The 18,547-nt window shown below is 36.6% G+C and overlaps 2 protein-coding genes across 2 annotated transcripts; both read left to right on the plus strand.

Annotated features, from left to right (window-relative positions):
• The first annotated feature begins 1,980 nt into the window (after positions 1-1,980).
• Positions 1,981-16,975, plus strand: LOC145593863 (uncharacterized). Its single transcript, XM_081650227.1, has 6 exons — positions 1,981-2,453; positions 3,931-4,600; positions 5,239-5,279; positions 5,774-5,835; positions 9,483-9,837; positions 16,665-16,975. Exons 1-6 carry the CDS (start codon positions 2,073-2,075, stop codon positions 16,845-16,847), a joined length of 1,692 nt encoding a protein of 563 aa, XP_081506353.1. The 5' UTR covers positions 1,981-2,072; the 3' UTR covers positions 16,848-16,975.
• LOC145593864 (uncharacterized) lies at positions 16,925-17,347 on the plus strand. Its single transcript, XM_081650228.1, has one exon. It carries the CDS (start codon positions 16,925-16,927, stop codon positions 17,345-17,347), a length of 423 nt encoding a protein of 140 aa, XP_081506354.1.
• Positions 17,348-18,547: the final 1,200 nt, after the last annotated feature.

An 18,547-nucleotide genomic window follows, 5' to 3' on the forward strand; every position in this document is an offset into this window, starting at 1 on the left:
AACTAATGATACTTACTACATATGAGAAGATATGCAAACATATTGGATACATTGTTGCGGCGCTAGAAGATCTCAAGTTATGTATTCATTAGGGGGAGAAAATACGCGCTGCACTCTTTTTCCCTTGACCATGGTTTTGTCCCACATTGGGTTTTCCTGGTAAGGTTTTTAATGAGGCAGCATATCAAGCGTATTACGAAGAATGTTGTTCTCTTTTTCCTTCATTAGGTTTTTATCCCACAGGGTTTTCCTAATAAGGTTTAACGAGGCACAGTCTTCGATAATGGACATCCAAGGAGGAGTGTTATGAAATATCGTGTGGATGACCATTATCCTCCTTTGTATCATTCCAGAACAATCTAGATAAGGTTTATATTCTTATCCAATCAAGCCCTAACTATATTGTATGTATATATATATCTTATCATATGGAATGAAATACACAGATTAATTCTCTCTTAATCTCTCATATTTCTCCTTATTTCACAACACTTTTGGATTTGTTTTTATTTTATTTTCTTTTTTTTTTTGAGGGAGATTTGTTTTTATTAATTATTCACAAAATAATATGCATAATAACTTGTGGTAAAAGAAGCTTTCCTAACTCTCAAAAAAAAAAAAAAAAAAAAAGAAGATTTCCTAATCCTACACTATATCAAATTACTATGTTATATATTTTTCTTTTGAAACGAAACTATATCATTAAGACATATTATTATCCTACTGCGTAAATAAATAAATATATGTGGGAAATATATCGCAATAAAATAATTTCCTATATTCCTGAATCCTAACACTAGGGTATGTCAAAAAATGTGCTTCGTATATCATATCTAATAATTGATCCAAATCCAGATGTAGAAAACATAATTCATAAATCAACTTTTTTATTAACATAAATTGAAATTGACTCAACCTAAATACCCATAAATTTACAATCAGGCTGATTCAAAATTTGGTTTAATATAAAGGTAATGCTATATTTACTCCAGCTTATTTTCAGTTCAGTTTAATTCAGATTAGCTCCAATTAATTCAGTTCAGTTCTTATCTTAATTTCCTTCTCTCATAAAATATTCAGTTCAGTTCAGCTGCAATATTTCAGCTCAATTCGGTCAATCAGAACAGGCCATTAGATGATGCGAGGGTAAAATGGTTTCAAATTTGGTTCAAGTTAGATGATGCGATGGTAAAGCACTAGAACTAACATATGCTCCACGCGGGATCAAGTCCCTATATGCAGTTTGCTTAAAAGATTTACGCTTTATTTGGATAGCAAAGAAGGAAGGAAAAGAAGGGGAGGGAAAATGGAGGAAGGGAAGGGAAAAGAAAGGGAGGGGGAGCTGAGCTCCATTTTCCCTCCAAATCTCTCTAATTTTGGAGAGATTATGCTTATTAAGGCTTTGTTTGGATAACTAAGTGGGAGGGAAAAGAAGGGGAGGGAAAGGAAAGGAAGGGGAGGGGAAAATGATGAGTTTTCCTTCCAAATCTCTCCATTGTTGGAAAGATGAATTTCTCACAATCCCTCCATTTCTCTCCCCTTCAATTTACTTCATTTCTCATTTGTTATCCGAATGAAGGATAATCCATCCCTCTAGTTTTCTTCCCTCCCTTTCTCTCCATTTCCTTTAATCCAAACATAGGGTAAAGAGAGAGGGAAAATGGATCCCTCTCTCTCCTTCCCTTTCCTTCCTCAATCTTTTACCCAAAAAAGAGAATTTGTCCCCCTCTATTTCACTTGTCTTCTTTTCCTTTCATTTCTCGGCCTATCCAAACAAAGTGTTTAAGATTTCTTTATTAAGTATTTGGATTGTATATTTATTTGTCCCCTCAATTTAAAATTTCTGATTCGTCACTACTTTTACCCTTCCTCCCAAGTCCCAACTTTCAAAAGATCTAGTTTGTGTCTTGTTCCCTTGTTATCCAAACTTAACTAGATTTGAGTCATCTGACCAAGTTGTTCATCATTTACCAAAAAAAAGTGAAACGTGCCACCAATACCGCCACCACCTCCTCCAATTTGTGTGTTGTGGGTAATCTTGAAATTGGAATTGAGTGTACCCTAAACCTAAAATGGCGAGATTTTCCATGAATTCCAGAGATGAAGACTCCGACTCCGACGACACTTCTCTCCCCCCTCCTAACCCTAAAAGAACAAGAACTTCCCACACTTCTCATACCTCTTCTTCCTCTAACTCTAATTCTGATGATCAACTATCATCAGAAGATGATGAATCTAGTTCCGATTCTGCAGTGGCACCCACCAACCCGCCTGTCTCGGCACCCACCAACCCACCTGTCTTGGCACCCACCAATTTGCCTGTCTCGGCACCCACCAAGCCGCATGTCTCGGCACCCACCAAGCCTCCTGCCTCCACTTCTGTTGTTCTAAGCGACCCGGATGTCTTGGATTGCCCCATTTGCTTCAACCCATTGACTGTTCCCGTTTTTCAGGTATTCCTGTATTAAGCTTTAATCTTTTCTCCCCTTTTTAGTTGATTTTGATTTCGGTGATTGATTTTTGTTAATGGGTTCTTAGAAATGATTTTGCTTTTTAGGGTTATAATCTGCATTTTTAGGTTTTGTGTTATCTTAATTAATGAGTCTGCAGGAAGAATTGAAATTATGTGTTGGGGGTTTTGTTTTGGTTGGGGGTGTGTTGGAAAGATACAATTTTTAAGAATTATTGCTTGGATTTGGTGGTAATTTGGGTACCAGAAGTGGTATGAACTTTCAATTGGTTATTGTGGTATGGTATAGGGATGGAGGTGATGCCTCAACTAGTTATTGTGGTGCTATTTAGGAGACTGGAATGCATTTGGTGTTAGCCGGGAGGAACCTATCGAAATAAACAAGTAACTTTTTTGGGCTTGTTTGTTGAGGATTAAGGTTAATACTATGTGGTTTATATAGATTAGTTTGATTTTGCTCTACTTGGGTATGCAAATGCAACACGATGAATTCGATGGTGGAGTGACAGTGCACAACTTTCTCTTGTAAGTTGTAAGTTTAAAAGGACTTGTGATTGATACTTTTGTGGACTTTATGGTGTGAAAGATAGAGGAGGGTTGATGGTCTGTGGTTTCTTAAAGCATGCATCTTTTCCTGGTCACGGACAAGTTATTATGGAGGGTTTATGTCTTAGGATAGTTGATGGTTGGAAATGTTAAGACATGGACAAAAAATTAAGATTTGTAATATAAAGATTTAATATGATGTTAGGTACTTGGACAATGATTCACTCGGGTTATGTACTTCTTCCTATTATTATTGATTATCGTGTAATAGTGATTTACAAGCAAGCTTCAGTATCATGCTCAGGCTATCACTACTTTAGTAGTGCAGGAGTTTCTTCCCTTAAAATGACAATGCCTTCTTGTTCTCTTGTAGTATTGAATGAGTCACAGCATTTATTCCATTAAGCAATTATTAAAATCACTTCAGTGTGATTTTCTTGATTCTTGAAGATATGATTTAGATCAGATTATTGTTAATTACCCTTTGTGTGGAGAATATTATTCTAGGATCAATCTCAAACATGAAATTTTGGTTCGTTTTACTATTTTAGGTGCAAAATTGTGATTTGGCGGGATGATCTGCAACTTGTGGTATCTGCAGGATTGCTCTGTTTTTTTTTTTTTTTTTTGGGGGGGGGGGGGGGGTTGGATTTGTGTGTACAGCTGTTACTTTACTTCAGAGTTAGACTTTCCAATTTTTCGTGACATGCTTGTGTAGCTGTTTATTCTTGTTAGACACGAATAACTGGAGATAGATACTCTAGGTAAAGTTTTTACAAACTGAATCAACTCATATGCTCATTTTTGAAACTTTAGATCTGACATCTAAGCCATCACTGAATGAGTAGATCATGTGAAACTTTTTTGCTTGCAAGCCTTTTATTATATGACGTAATTATTGTTTGCTTGTGCAGTGTTACAGTGGGCATATAGCATGCTCCTCATGCTGTGTCAGCCTTGTTGATAAAAAATGTCCCTCATGCCGTGGGATAATTGGAAATATCCGATGTCGGGCCATTGAAAAGGTTATTGAATCAGTACAAGTATCATGCTGTTATTTAGAGTACGGCTGCAAAAAGAGAGTCAGTTATTGTATAAAACATGAGCATGAGGATAAGTGCATCTACGCACCATGTATATGCCCTTTTCCTGACTGCCTCTTCCGGGGTTCACCTATGAGACTTTCCAGCCACATGTCTAAAGAGCATGTTAATTTTGTGACTCGCTTCCGTTACAACTCTGTGTTCACTGTATCTCTGGGGACGGATAAAAAATATCTTGTTCTTCAGGCAGAGAAAGATGGCTTTCTGTTCATCCTGAATCAAGGAAACTCAATAGCAGTTAGATGCATTGATCCAAGCCCCTCAAATGGAAGATTTGCATATGAACTTGTATCAAGGGGAGGCGCCACCTCTCTAAAATTTCAATCTTTCACACGTTGTATCACTAGGCATTTCAATGATCCTCCTTCTGTAGATTATTTTCCGATTCCTGATTATTTCTACCACAGTGGTGGGTCTGATGGCTCCCTCAAGTTGGAAATTTGCATACGGGCCTCTCGTACAGTCGTCTTAAGAAGTCTTGGCTATTTGAAATGACTGAGCTCAGTGGGTTATCGGGCAGTTAAAGGGTGTTAACAGTTGAAAATTGCAAACATGCTAAGGTTAGTGTTCTGTGTGGTAGTGTGGTACTACATTCAATTTGGTCCCCTTCAAATTTTAGGCTTTTAGCTGAATTCTCAAGCAAGGCTTTCACAGTTTGCTACACATGGATGTTCCATTTCTCTCAGCATGAAATCAAGTTCACTGTCTCGTTTAGAAAACTTATCAACCTGATTTAACCTGAGTAAAATTCTACCCCTTGATACTAAAGTGTTCCTTTTTCACTCTGTGTTGTTTTTAATATTTTTTTTTTTTTTTTTTTTATCTTTTACATGAATAATTTTGTTACCACTTATTGCTGATTCTAGGCTTTTCATTTTTAAAATGCATTATTGTGTGAACTTTGACAGCCTGTAGAGTTAATGCAGTTGTGCACTCATTCATCTTATATTTATAGACTTTGAATTTGACAGATGACTAATTTATTCTCCCTTTGTACTCTTATCTTTTAAAATTATTATACTATAAATGGGAATTCACGATAATTTTGCATCCACATTGCTTTACCTTGACTAGTTGGAGTGCGATTTTTGATATAAAATCTCGATGACTTTGGCATAGCTGGAGTTTCGAGCACCCTTTCACCTCCTGCTTGTTCTATGGTTTGTAACTTTGCCTCCGGAGGAGGGGGGAGGGGAGCTTTACGTGTGGTTTTTTTTTGTTTTGTTTTTGAAAAAAAAGTAGTGAACTTGATTTCATGCTCTTTAGTTGTACTCATTTTGGGAAAGCAGTGGTCTGACGATCTTGACTATTTGGTGTAAAATCTACAATTTTTGGAGCTTGCAAAACAGTTCTCCTGTCGGCCGCCTCTGCTGTTTTTTTTTTTTTTAGTTTTTTTTTTTTTTTTTTTTTTTTTTTTTTTTTTTTTTTTTTTTTTTTTTGTTGGGTTCTGTTAGGAAATGGATATGTATATACAATGTATGCTATATTTATGAAACCTTCTAGATCAATGGAGAGACAGAATGCTTGTTGTGTATGTTCATATTTTGTAATACTTTAATACTTCGTAAGTGTTTAAAGGCATGTACTATATTGTTAATAAGCTTGCGCTGAAGAAATAGGCATCTTCATTGTACTTAGCTGACATTTTCTCCAGGTAGATTCTCTTGTAATGCTGTTTGAATCTGCTTGGTATGCTTGTGGACTCCCAGGTGACAAGTTTGTTTGTGACTTTGTGATTGAAGTGCAACAATTATTAGCTTCTTTTGACAAAATAAGAAATACTCGTTGATAATAAAGTACTACTTCGAACACATACTTGTTCTGCCAAAGAGGTTTGAAAGGAGGCTGCCCCCAAAGAAGAGATGAAGAAAGTTTGAGATGTACACACTGGATTAGCATTAACATGATGCAATGAAATGCGTCAAATTTCTTAGTTACAAAATATGTAGCAATGGCCAAAGGAGTTAATCTATCAAAGGTGGCCCTCTACAAATTGACTATCTTTTTTGCTCAGATATGTGAGGAACTTATCTCTATGTTTGCTGATAAAGATTTGAATCATGACAACCTCAAGGGAGTTAGTATTTGTAAATCTAGAGAGTGAGGGATAGCTCAAATGGTTTATTCCCATCATTTGTTTTTGTGACTCTCATATACAAGCAAGGGTACTTGTATTTGTTGCTTCGCTTGTAGAAAGTTTGATAAACAGAGCTCATCCTCATCTCAAATCAAAGTTCTCTTCTAAAGCCAAGGTGTGATTTTGATTTGGTCACAAGATGCTTAACATTGTCGAGTGTCAAAATGTTCTCTAGAGGACAAATATGAAGGTTATAATACACGAAATAGTATCATTTTTGTGTTGAAAGTTGAAATAATGGTAAGGGAAGCATCTTAGGGCCTATGACATTGTTTGAAACTACATACAACTATCTTTCGGTCACATATGGGCATGTGGTGTCCTTGTGTTTAAGGAATATTATGCTCGTAGCTAGTTATTGTGAAATCAACACACACACATGAGAATAGTAATAATGAATAGTCACTACTGTCAAATCAATCATCATATCATATAATGTGTTTATTTTCATTACTTTTGTCAAATCTCATCACTATTTTGGTTACATTACATCACATCATATCACTATTTTACTCATATTACATCACTTATATAGCATAATTATACTTTTATGACATCATTATTGTCAACTCATGTCATATTATGACATCACATCTTACAAATTTATTTACATAATATGACATTATTATAGTCAAGTCACATCACTTCTTATATACTTTGATGACATCATTATAGTCATCACATCACTTCATATATACTTTCATGACATCATTATAGTCAAGTCACATCACTTCAATATACTTATATGACATCATTAAAAATATATGACATCACTATAGTCAAGTCAAGTCACATCACATTATTACACTTCTATGATATCACTATATTTCATGAATTTCAAAATAGAGTCAAAACTCATTCTAGGTACTTTATAAACATCTTTATCGGTGCCTTATGGTTTTAAACCACCTTATACGACCCCAGTAGTCATCGAACACATTCTATTCATTTTTCGAAAAAACATCAAAAATTGATCCAAATAGTGTATGCCTTCAATTTTGGACAATTTTCCATTTATTTTGACCCGAAAATAAAAATTGTCGAGATGCTTACCATGGAATACACCACGGGAGTCTATTTGGGTAGGTGCAACCATCCAATATGCCTTTAAAGGTCAATTTACCCGTCCACAACTTGCACCAATTTCGTGAAGTCAAGCCTACCACGGACAGTTATGACAACATAAAAATGGTCATATATGGTTCCAAACGACATTATATGACCTTAAGATGTATCCCTTAGGGTCTCAAGACTTTTCGCCACTAGGCCTCGTAACCTCAAAAAGCGTGGATAATAGCCTTCAATTTTGGAATTTTTTGACTTTTTTTTCGCCCGAAAATAAAAATTGCTGAGATGTTAACCATGGTCCTTAATACCCTCCGAGAGTCCAATTGGGTGGGTGGAACCATTTAATTAGCTTTAAAACGGTCAATTTACCCGTTTTCGTACTTGCACTGATTTCGTGAAATCAAGCCTACCACGGACATTTTTTAAAGGATATAATGGTCATATATGGTTCCAAACATCATTATATGACCCTAAAATGTATCCCCTAGGATCTCTATACTTTTCGCCATCGGACCCCGTAACTTCAAAAATTCCTCAAAAAGCTTGGATTATTCAATTTTGGAATACTTTGACTTTTTTTCGCCCAGAAACAAAAATTGCCGAGATGTTTACCATGGTCCCTAATACCCTCTGAGAGTCCAATTGGGTGGGTGGAACCATCCAATTTTCCTTATAACTGTCATTTTACCCGTTTTCGTATTTGCACCGATTTCGTGAATTCAAGGCTACAACGGACATTTTTGACAACATATAATGGTCATATATGGTTCCAAATGTCATTATATGACCCTAAGATGTATCATTTAGGATCTCAAGACTTTTCGCCACCAGGCCTCGTAACATCAATATTTTTCAAATAACGTGGATAATAGCCTTCAATTTTGGATTTTTTTTTTTACCTTTTTTCGTCCGGAAATAAAAATTGCCGAGATATTTACCATGATCTCTAATATCCTCCGGGAGTCCAATTGGGTGGGTGGAACCATCCAATTTGCCTTAAAATGGTCAATTTACTCATTTTTGTACACACCTCTTGTATTGGCTATAAACTTTCATGTGGCCTGTATGTAGCCGGATAATGGTTATATATGGGTCGAAACAATATTATCTGACCCCGTGATGCATCCCTTAATGTTTCGTGAAATTCCGATAGCGGGTCCTGACATCTCCTAAATCGCTCCAATTTCGTGTATTATAGCCTTCATAGTTTCCTTCCGTATATCATTTTTTCACCCGGTGGAATTATGCATCCAAGTAGTTCCAAGGGTTCCCAACGGGCTTTGGGAGTCGTAAATAGTGTCCGGAACCCGGTATGCCTTGTCCTTGGGTGAGTAACTCGATCAATCTTCAAAACAATAAAAAATATATATATGGTTGGTCATACCGCATATGAAAGTTTATGTTTTAAAATAGTACAAATTAAAAAAATTTCATATTAGGACTATTTTATTAAAGAGGAAAATATTTCTATTGAATTGAATCACCTTGTAACCCAAAAATCAACTATCATTGTTGAGATTAATGATTTTTTTTATTTTTTTTTATTTTTTTATTTTAGAAAATCATTATCGAGTTTGTAGAACAATCTTACTACATGCTGCACTTTTTAGACGGTGATTCTCTTATCCTTTCTCCCTCCACTTCCTTGGAATTTGTTATATACACTCGGGTGTACTGCATAACCATAAATATTTTGTTCTAATTTTGACAATTATTTTTATTTATTCATCAAATGAAGAGCAAAACTAACTTTGAGTTAGTTAAGTATTTAATACACCCGGAAGTCCGGAACAATATAACAATCTCTCCCAAATCCCCCTCCCCCACTTTCAAAAGGTGTACTGTACTCCGTAGTTAATTAACCCAAAGTACTACTTTGTGACTTGTTCCCTTGTTATCCAAACTTAACTCGATCTGAGTCATGTCAGTCATCTGACAAACTTGTTCATCTTCTTTTGGTGGTTTTTTTTTTTTTTTTTTCCAAAGATTAATCCCATTTTATACCCCACAAAATAAAAATAATAATAAAACAAAAAACAAGTGAAATGTGCCACCATTACCGCCACCACCCCCTCCAATTTCTGTTTATTTGTTGTGGGTAATCTTGAAAGCGACCCTAATTGTACCCTAAAATGGCGAGATTCTCTATGAATTCCAGAGATGAAGACTCCGACTCCGACGACACACCTCTCCACTTTCTTAATCCTAAAAGAGCAAGAACTTCCCACACTTCTTCCTCTAACTCTAATTCTGATGATCAACAATCATTAGAAGATGAATCTAGTTCCGATTCTGCAGTGGCACCCACCAACCCGCCTGTCTCGGCACCAACCAACCCACCTGTCTTGGCACCCACCAATTTGCCTGTCTCGGCACCCACCAAGCCGCATGTCTCGGCACCCATCAAGTCGGCACCCAACAAGCCTCCTGCCTCCACTTCTGTTGTTCTAAGCGACCCGGATGTCTTGGATTGCCCCATTTGCTGCAACCCATTGACTGTTCCTGTTTTTCAGGTATTCTTGTATTCAAGCTTTAATCTTTTCTCCCTTTTTAGTTGATTTTGATTTCGGTGATTGATTTTTGTTAATGGGTTCTTAGAAATGATTTTGCTTTTTAGGGTTATAATCTGCATTTTCAGGTTTTGTGCTATCTTAATTGATCAGTCTCTAGGAAGAATTAAGATTTTGAATTGGGGGTTTTTGTTTTGGTTGGGGGTTTGTTGGAAAGTTTCAATTTTTAAGTGATTAGGGAATTATTGCTTGGATTTGGTGGTAATTTGGGTACCAGAAGTGGTATGAATTTTCAATTGGTTATTGTGGCATGGTATAGAAATGGAGGTGGTGTCTCAACTAGTTATTGTGGCTGTATTTAGGAGACTGGAATGCCTTTGGTGTTTAGCCAGGAGGAACCTATCGAAATAATCAAGTAACTTTTTTGGGCTTGTTTGTTGAGGTTAATGCTATGTGGTTTATATAGATTAGTTTGATTTTGCTTTACTTGGGTATGAAAATGCAACATGATGAATTCGATGGTGGAGTGGCAGTGCACAGATTTCTCTTGTAAGTTGTAAGTTTAAAAGGACTTGTGATTGATGCTTTTGTGGACTATATGGTGTGAAAGATAGAGGAGGGTTGATGTTCTGTGGTTTCTTGGAGCATGCATCTTTTCTTGGTCATGGACAAGTTATTATGGACGGTTTATGTCTGAGGATAGTTGATGGTTGGAAATGTTAAGACATGGACAAAAAAATTAAGATTTTAATAAGGAAATTTTCAATGGTAGCCCTCTACTTTTGCTTTTTCCCTATGGTAGCCAATTTATTTTTCGATTCCCTTTGGTAGCCTTAAACTTTCACATTTTTACAACTGTAAACTTAATGATGATATTCCGTTAAATTTAACTAACTACCGTCTATAGTTTATTAACGTCTATAGTTTACTAAACAAGTAAACTATTCCAATAATTAATTTAAAAAAAAAAAAAACAAAAACAAAAACTAGAAAAATACCCCCAAAAAGTAACTCCATCCTCTTTATCTCTCCTCTTCCTTCAACCTCCAAACTCCATAGATTTATCTCTTCACCTTCATCACCAGTATTTGATAAATGTGTAAGTGTCCATCAACCTCCAAACTCTTAATTGTTTAATTCTCTAAATTGCTCTTCATTTCTCCCCCTTTTTTCCAATCAAATTCTAAGGTTTTTTCATTTTTGTGGGTGGGGTTTTCGAGTATGTATGGCCAGATGGGTGGTGATTTTTGTGGGTTGGAGGTGTCTTACGAGGGGTTAAGCTAAGGTGGGTGGGGTTTTCGTAGGGGTATTTCGTTCAGGAGGGGTTTTGATGTAGGTGGTATTGTGGTAATTTTGTGAGATACGGGTTTCTTGGGTGGGGCATTGGTGGGCGGCGGTTCCAAGGGGGTGTTTTCATGAGTGGAGTTTTGGTGGGTGGTTGATTTCGTGGTGGGTTTTGGGGTTGATGGCCAATTTTGTGGGATTGTGGGAGGTTATTGAGGTTGAGTGGAGGCATGGATAGAAAGGGGGTGGTTGTTGCGGTGGAGGTGGAAGAGGGACGGAGATGTGGTGGTTATTGGAGTGGAGGGTGTTGGAGCCTTGGAGGTGGCTGCCATGGAAGATGAATGAAAGGAATGAGAAAGAAAATGGTTGACAATAGTTAAAGTTAATGGATATTTAACGTTTTAGACTTAATAAGGTTACGGTTGCAACTTTTGAAAAGTTTAAGGCTACCATTGAGAATCGAAAAAAAAAATTGGCTACCATTGAGAAAAAGCAAAAGTGGAGGGCTACCATTGAGAATTTCCCTTTGTAATATAAAGATTTAATATGATGTTAGGTACTTGGACAATGATTCACTCGGGTTATGTACTTCTTGTATTATTGGTTATCGTGTATAGTGATTTACAAGCAAGCTTCAGTATTACTGGGGCTATCACTACTTTAGTAGTGCAGGAGGAGTTCTGGAGTTTTTTCCCTTAAACTGACAATACCTTCTTGTTCTCTTGTAGTATTGAATGAGTCGCAGCATTTATTCCATTAAGTAATTATTAAAATCACTTAAGTGTGATTATCTTGAAGATATTATTTAAATCAGATTATTGTTATTTACCCTTGTGCGAAGAATCTATTACATATTACTAAAAGCGAATTTAAAGGGACACTTGGCACTGTACTATTAAAAAATTTCCCGCCAAAATTAATTTCTAAAAAATAAAAAATCATTGTTATATAAAAATTAAGTTTGCATCTAAATTATGACTTTTATTTTAACAAAATTTAAAGTAAACTTGCTAAAATATCAACTTGAACGTTATATATAACTACAACATATTTAAATTTTTTCTCTCACATGTTTTAATATATTTCATGCTTTTTAATACTTAGTGTCCAGTGAATTGATTTGTTAATTTTTGTGTAATTATATTGTTATTGTTCCCCTAAAAAAAAAAAAAATATTGTTATTGTAATTATTCAACATCCGTGCATGGGAATCTAACCTAGTATTTAAAGCTGTCAAATACTGACGTGTACCCGACCTAAGAACTCAACCTTAACCGACAATGATTTGAACCGAACTTGTACCCGGACAATGGGGTGAAACTTGTGATCTGTAACCCGACCTGAACCTGACCTGAACCTGACCATATGTTAACCGACAACCGATTTGATCCAATACTTTTTGACTAGAACCCGAACCTGCTCCCAACCCGAGAGTAACCGTCAACCGATTTAATTTGACCCAATAACAATTTGTACCTGAACTAGTACCCGACCTAAATAGAGCCTGTATCCAAATCATGGAAGGTTTAATAACATTTATATGCCTTTTGTTCAACTCACGATCCGATTCAGCTTATTTGCCTTTTATTCTCTATTACTCATATATAGGGTTAATAAAATGTTGATAAAGCTGATCAAATTATGGAAGACGTAATTATATAGGTTCAATTTGAGCACATCGATATTTATTGGAATTGAACTTGAACCAAAACCCAACTTAACACTAACTCAAACCCGGATGTACCATCTATTAACCCACACAAACATGACTCAAACACAACCCGAATTTGAAATTGAATCTGATTTGAATTTGGCTTGAATTGAACCACACATATACGAAAAGGTGAACGACCCACAATAAATAAAACTGATATTAACTTGACGCGAACTTGAACCTGATATGAGGCTAGATTGACCTGACATACTAGATCCTAATTTAATCCGAGACATGATTTCACCCAACCCAAATCCGACTTGAATACCCGAATCGACAACTTTACTATAATACACGAAATCGGAGCGATTTAGGAGGTGTCGCGAGCTGGTGTTGGAATTTCACGGAACACTACGGGATGAATTTCGGGATCATATAATATTATGTGGACCCATATATGACCATTATCCGACAACGTAAAGGCCCCATTAGAGCTTATAGCCAATACAAGAGGCATGTACGAAAACGGGTAAAATGACCATTTAAAAGCAAATTGGATGATTCCAGCGACCCAATTAAACTCTCGGAGGGTTTTCCGGACCATGGTAAACAACTCGGCAATTCTTATTTCTGGTTGAAAAAAAGTCAAAAAATTACAAAATTGAAGATTATATAATCCATAGTTTTTAAGGAATTTTTGAGGTTACAGGGCACGGTAGCGAAAAGTATTGAGACCCTAAAACCGTCAAAAACTGACCTGACTCGAGGACCTGACCTTAACTGACACTGAACCCAGCCTGTACTCGAACAATGGGGTGTATTGTAGCCTTCAATTTTGCCACTTCTCGCCACCGGGCCCAAAATCTCAAAATTTCCTTGAAAAGCGTGGATTATAGCCTTAAATTTTGTAATTTTTTTTGACCTTTTTTCGCCCGGAAATAAAAATTGACAAGATGTTTACCAGGGTCCTTATTACCCTCTTAGAGTCCAATTGGATCGGTGGAACCATCCAATATGCCCTTAAACTGTCATTTTACCCATTTACAACTTGAAGTGATTTCATAAAATCAAGCCTACCACAGACGTTTATGACAACATATAATGATCATATGTAGTTTCAAAAGGAATTATATAACCCTGAAATGTATCCCTTAAGGTCTCAAGGCTTTTCGCCGCCGTGCCCCTAAACTTCAAAATTTCCTTAAAAATCGTGGATTATAGCCTTTAATTTTGTAATTTTTTGACCTTCTTTCGCCCGGAACTAAAAATTGCCAAGGTATTTACCATGGTTTCTAATATCATTCGGGAGTAAGATTGGGTCGATAGAACAATCCAACAAGCCCTTAAACGGTCATTTTACCCGTTCACAACTTAAAGTGATTTCGTAAACTCAAGCCTACCACAGACGTTTATGACAACATATAATAATCATATATGGTTTCAAACGGCATTATTTGACCCCGAGATGAATCCCTTGCGGTTTCAAGGCTTTTCACCACCGTGCCCCAAAACCTCAAAATTTCCTTAAAAAGCGTGGATTATAGCCTTCATTTTTTTAGTTTTCTGAATTTTTTTCGCCCGTAAATAAAAATTGCCGAGATGTTTACCATGGTCCCCGATACTTCCAAGAGTCCAATTGAGTCGATGGAACCATCCAATTTGCCCTTAAACGGTCATTTAATTTCGTAAAATCAAGCCTACACCGCGGACGTTTATGACAATATATAATGATCATATATGGTTTCAAACGGAATTATATGACCCCGAGATGTATCCCTTAAGGTCTCAAGGCTTTTCGCCACCGGGCCCCGGAACCTTAAAATTTCCTCTAAAAGCGTGGATTATAGCCTTCAATTTTGTAATTTTTTTAACCTTCTTTCGCCCGGAACTAAAAATTGCCAAGATGTTTACCATAGTCCCTAATACCCCCGGGAGTACAATTGGGTCAGTGGAACCATCCAATATGCCCTTAAACGGTCATTTTACCCGTTCACAACTTGTAGTGATTTCGTAAACTCAAGCCTACCACGGACGTTTATGACAATATATAATGATCATATATGGTTTCAAACCGCATTATATGACCCCGAGATGTTTTCTTTAGGGTCTCTAGGCTTTTCGCCACAGGCCCCTTAACCTCAAAATTTTCTTAAAAAGCGCAGATTATAGCCTTCAATTTTGTAATTTTTTGATCTTTTTTCCCCCGGTAATAAAAATTACCAAGATGTTTACCATGGTCCCTAATAGGCTTCGGGAGTCCAATTGGGTCGGTGGTACCATCCAATATGCCCTTAAACGTTATTTTACCCGTTTACGATTTGTAGTGATTTCGTAAACTCAAGGCTACCTCGGACGTTTATGACAATATATAATGATCATATGTGGTCTCAAACGATATTATATGACACCGAGATGTATCCCGTAGGGTTTCAAGGCTTTTCGCCAGCGGGGCTCGAAACTTCAAAATTCCTCAAAAAGCAAGGATAGCTTTCAATTTTGTAATTTTTTGATCTTTTTTCGCCCGGAAATAAAAATTGCCGAGATGTTTATCATGGTCCCTTATATCCTCTGGGAATTAAATTGGGTCGGTGGAACCTTCCAATATGACCTTAAACGGTCATTTTACCCGTACATGATTTCAAACGACATTACATGACACCGAGATATATTCCCTAGGGTCTCTACACTTTTCACTACCGGAGCCCAATACCTCAAAATTTCCTAAAAAAGTGTGGATTATAACCTTCGATAGTTTAATTTTTTGATCTTTTTTTGCTCGGAAATGAAAATTGTTGAGAAGCTTACCATGGTCCTTAATACCCTCCAAGAGTCCAATTGGGTCGTTGGAAACATCTAATATGCCCTTAAACGATCATTTTACCCGTTTGCAACTTGCACCGATTTTGTTAACTCAAGCCTACCACGGATGTTTATGACAACATATAATGATCATATATGGTTTCAAACAGCATTATATGATCCCGAGATATATCCCCTAGGGTCTCAACACTTTTTGCCACCGGGCCCCGAAACCTCAAAATTTCCTCAAAAAGTGTGGATTAATGGATTATAGTTAGAGCTGTCAAAAACTGACCCGACCCGAGAACCCGACCTTAACAAAACCCAGCCTGTACCCGAACAATGGGATGAAACTAGTGACCTGTAACCTGACGTGATCTTAAACGGAAACCCATTTGATCCAATACTTTATGACTTGAACCCGAACTTGCCCCGACCTATGATAGTAACCGTCAACCGATTTAATTCGATCCGAAAACAATCCGAACCAGAACTAGTACCTCAACCCAATTAAAACATGAACCCGAGTGATGGAAGGTTTAATAAAATTTTATATACCTTTTATTCAGCTTATACTGGTATAATTATGTAAACCCTCAAATATAATAAAATCTTTTGTTCAACTTATATTACTTTTGTTCTCTATTATTCGTATATAGGTTTAATAAAATCTTGATGATGTTTGATCAAATTATGGAAGGCGTAATTATATAGTGCAAATTTGTGATTTGGCGGGATGATCTGTAACTTACTAACATGTGGTATCTGCAGGATTGCTCTGTTTTTTTTCTTTTCTTTTTTTTTTGGTGGGGGGGGGGGGGTGTTGGATTAGTGTGTACAGCTGTTACTTTACTTCAGGGTTTAGACTTTCCAATTTTTTGTGACATACTTGTGTAACTGTTTATTCTTGTTAGACACGAATAACCGGAGATAGATACTCTAGGTAAAATTTTTACAAACTGAATCAACTCATATGCTCAATTTTGGAACTGTAGATCTGACATCTAAGCCATCACTGAATGAGTAGATCATGTGAAACTTTTTTCCTTGCAAGCCTTTTATTATATGACGTAATTATTGTTTGCTTGTGCAGTGTTACAGTGGGCATATAGCATGCTCCTCATGCTGTGTCAGCCTTGTTGATAAAAAATGTCCCTCATGCCGTGGGATAATTGGAAATATCGGATGTCGGGCCATTGAAAAGGTTATTGAATCAGTACAAGTATCATGCTGTTATTTAGGTACGGTTGCAAAAAGAGAGTCAGTTACTGTATAAAACATGAGCATGAGGATAAGTGCATCTACGCACCATGTATATGCCCTTTTCCTGACTGCCTCTTCCGGGGTTCACCTATGAGACTCTCCAGCCACATGTCTAAAGAGCATGTTAATTTTGTGACTCGCTTCCGTTACAACTCTGTCTTCACTGTATTGATCCAAGCCACACCTCTGAGGAAGGATAAAAAATTTCTTGTTCTTCAGGAAGAGATAGATGGCTATCTATTCATCCTGAATCAAGGAAAATCAATAGCTGTTAGATGCATTGATCCAAGCCCCTCAAATGGAAGATTTGCATATGATCTTGTATCAAGGGGAGGCGCCACCTCTCTTAAATTTCAATCTTTCACACATTGTACCACAAGTGAGTACAGTTGTCCTCCTGTAGATTATTTTCTGATTCCTGATTATATCTATCACAGTGGTGGGTCTGATGGCTCCCTCAAGTTGGAAATTTGCATATGGAGTAAAGATGCCTCTCGTGCAGTCATCACTTAATCAGTTTTGGCCATTTTAAATAACTGAGCTCAGTGTGTTATCTGGCAGCTAAAGGGTGTTAACAGTTGAAAATTGCAAACATGCTAAGGTTAGTGCTCTGTTGTGGTACTACATTCAATTTGGTCGCTTTCAAATTTTAGGCTTTTTAGCTGATTTCTCAAGCAAGGCTTTCACAGTTTGTAACACATGGATGTTCTATTTCTCTCAGCATGAAATCAAGTTCACTGTCTCTTTTAGAAAACTTATCAACTGATTTAACCTTATTAAAAGGGCTTCAACCAATTATCCTGGATTAGCCATTTAATTAAAATTCTACCCATTGATACTAGATAAGTGTTCCTTTTTCACTTTGTGTGCGTGTGTGTTTTATTTTTTTTAATAATCTTTTGCATGAATAATTTTGTTACCACTTATTGCTGACTCTAGGCTTTTCGTTTTTGTAATGCATTATTGTGTGAACTTTGACAGCCTGTAGAGTTAATGCAGTTGTGCACTCATTCATCTTATATATTTAGACTTTGAATTTGACAGATGACTAATTTAATTCTCCCTTTCTACTCTTATCTTTTAAAATTATTATACTACGTATTAGAAAAGGGAATTTACGGTCATTTTGCATCCACACTGCTTTACCTTGACTAGTTGGAGTGCGATTATTGATATAAAATCTCAATGACTTTGGCATAACTGGGGTTTCGAGCACCCTTTCACCTCCTGCTTGTTCTATGGTTTGTAACTTTGCCTCCCGGAGGAGAAGGGAGGGGAGCTTTAAGTGTGGTTTTTTTTGTTTAGTTTTTTGAAAAAAAGTAGTGAACTTGATTTCATGCTCTTTGCAGCCTTAAGTTGGACTCATTTTGGGAAAACAGTGGTCTGACGTTCTTGACTGTTTGGTGTAAAATCTACAAGTTTTGGAGCTTGCAAAACAGTTCTCCTGTCGGCCTCCTCTGCTTTTTTTTTTTTTTTTTTGTTGTTAGGAAATGGATATGTATATGTGCTATATTTATGAAGCCTTCTAGATCAATGGAGAGACAGAATGCTTATCGTGTATGTTCATATTTTGTAATAATTTAATACTTCGTAAGTGTTTAAAGGCATGTACTATATTGTTAATAAGCCTGCACTGAAGAAATTTGTCACAGAAGGCTCGCAAAGTAGACAGCTCAGGCGTCTTCATTGTACTTAGCTGACATTTTTTCCTGG

The sequence above is a fragment of the Chenopodium album genome, chromosome 19 (assembly GCF_948465745.1).
Source record: "Chenopodium album chromosome 19, dcCheAlbu1.1, whole genome shotgun sequence".
NCBI lineage: Eukaryota > Viridiplantae > Streptophyta > Magnoliopsida > Caryophyllales > Amaranthaceae > Chenopodium > Chenopodium album.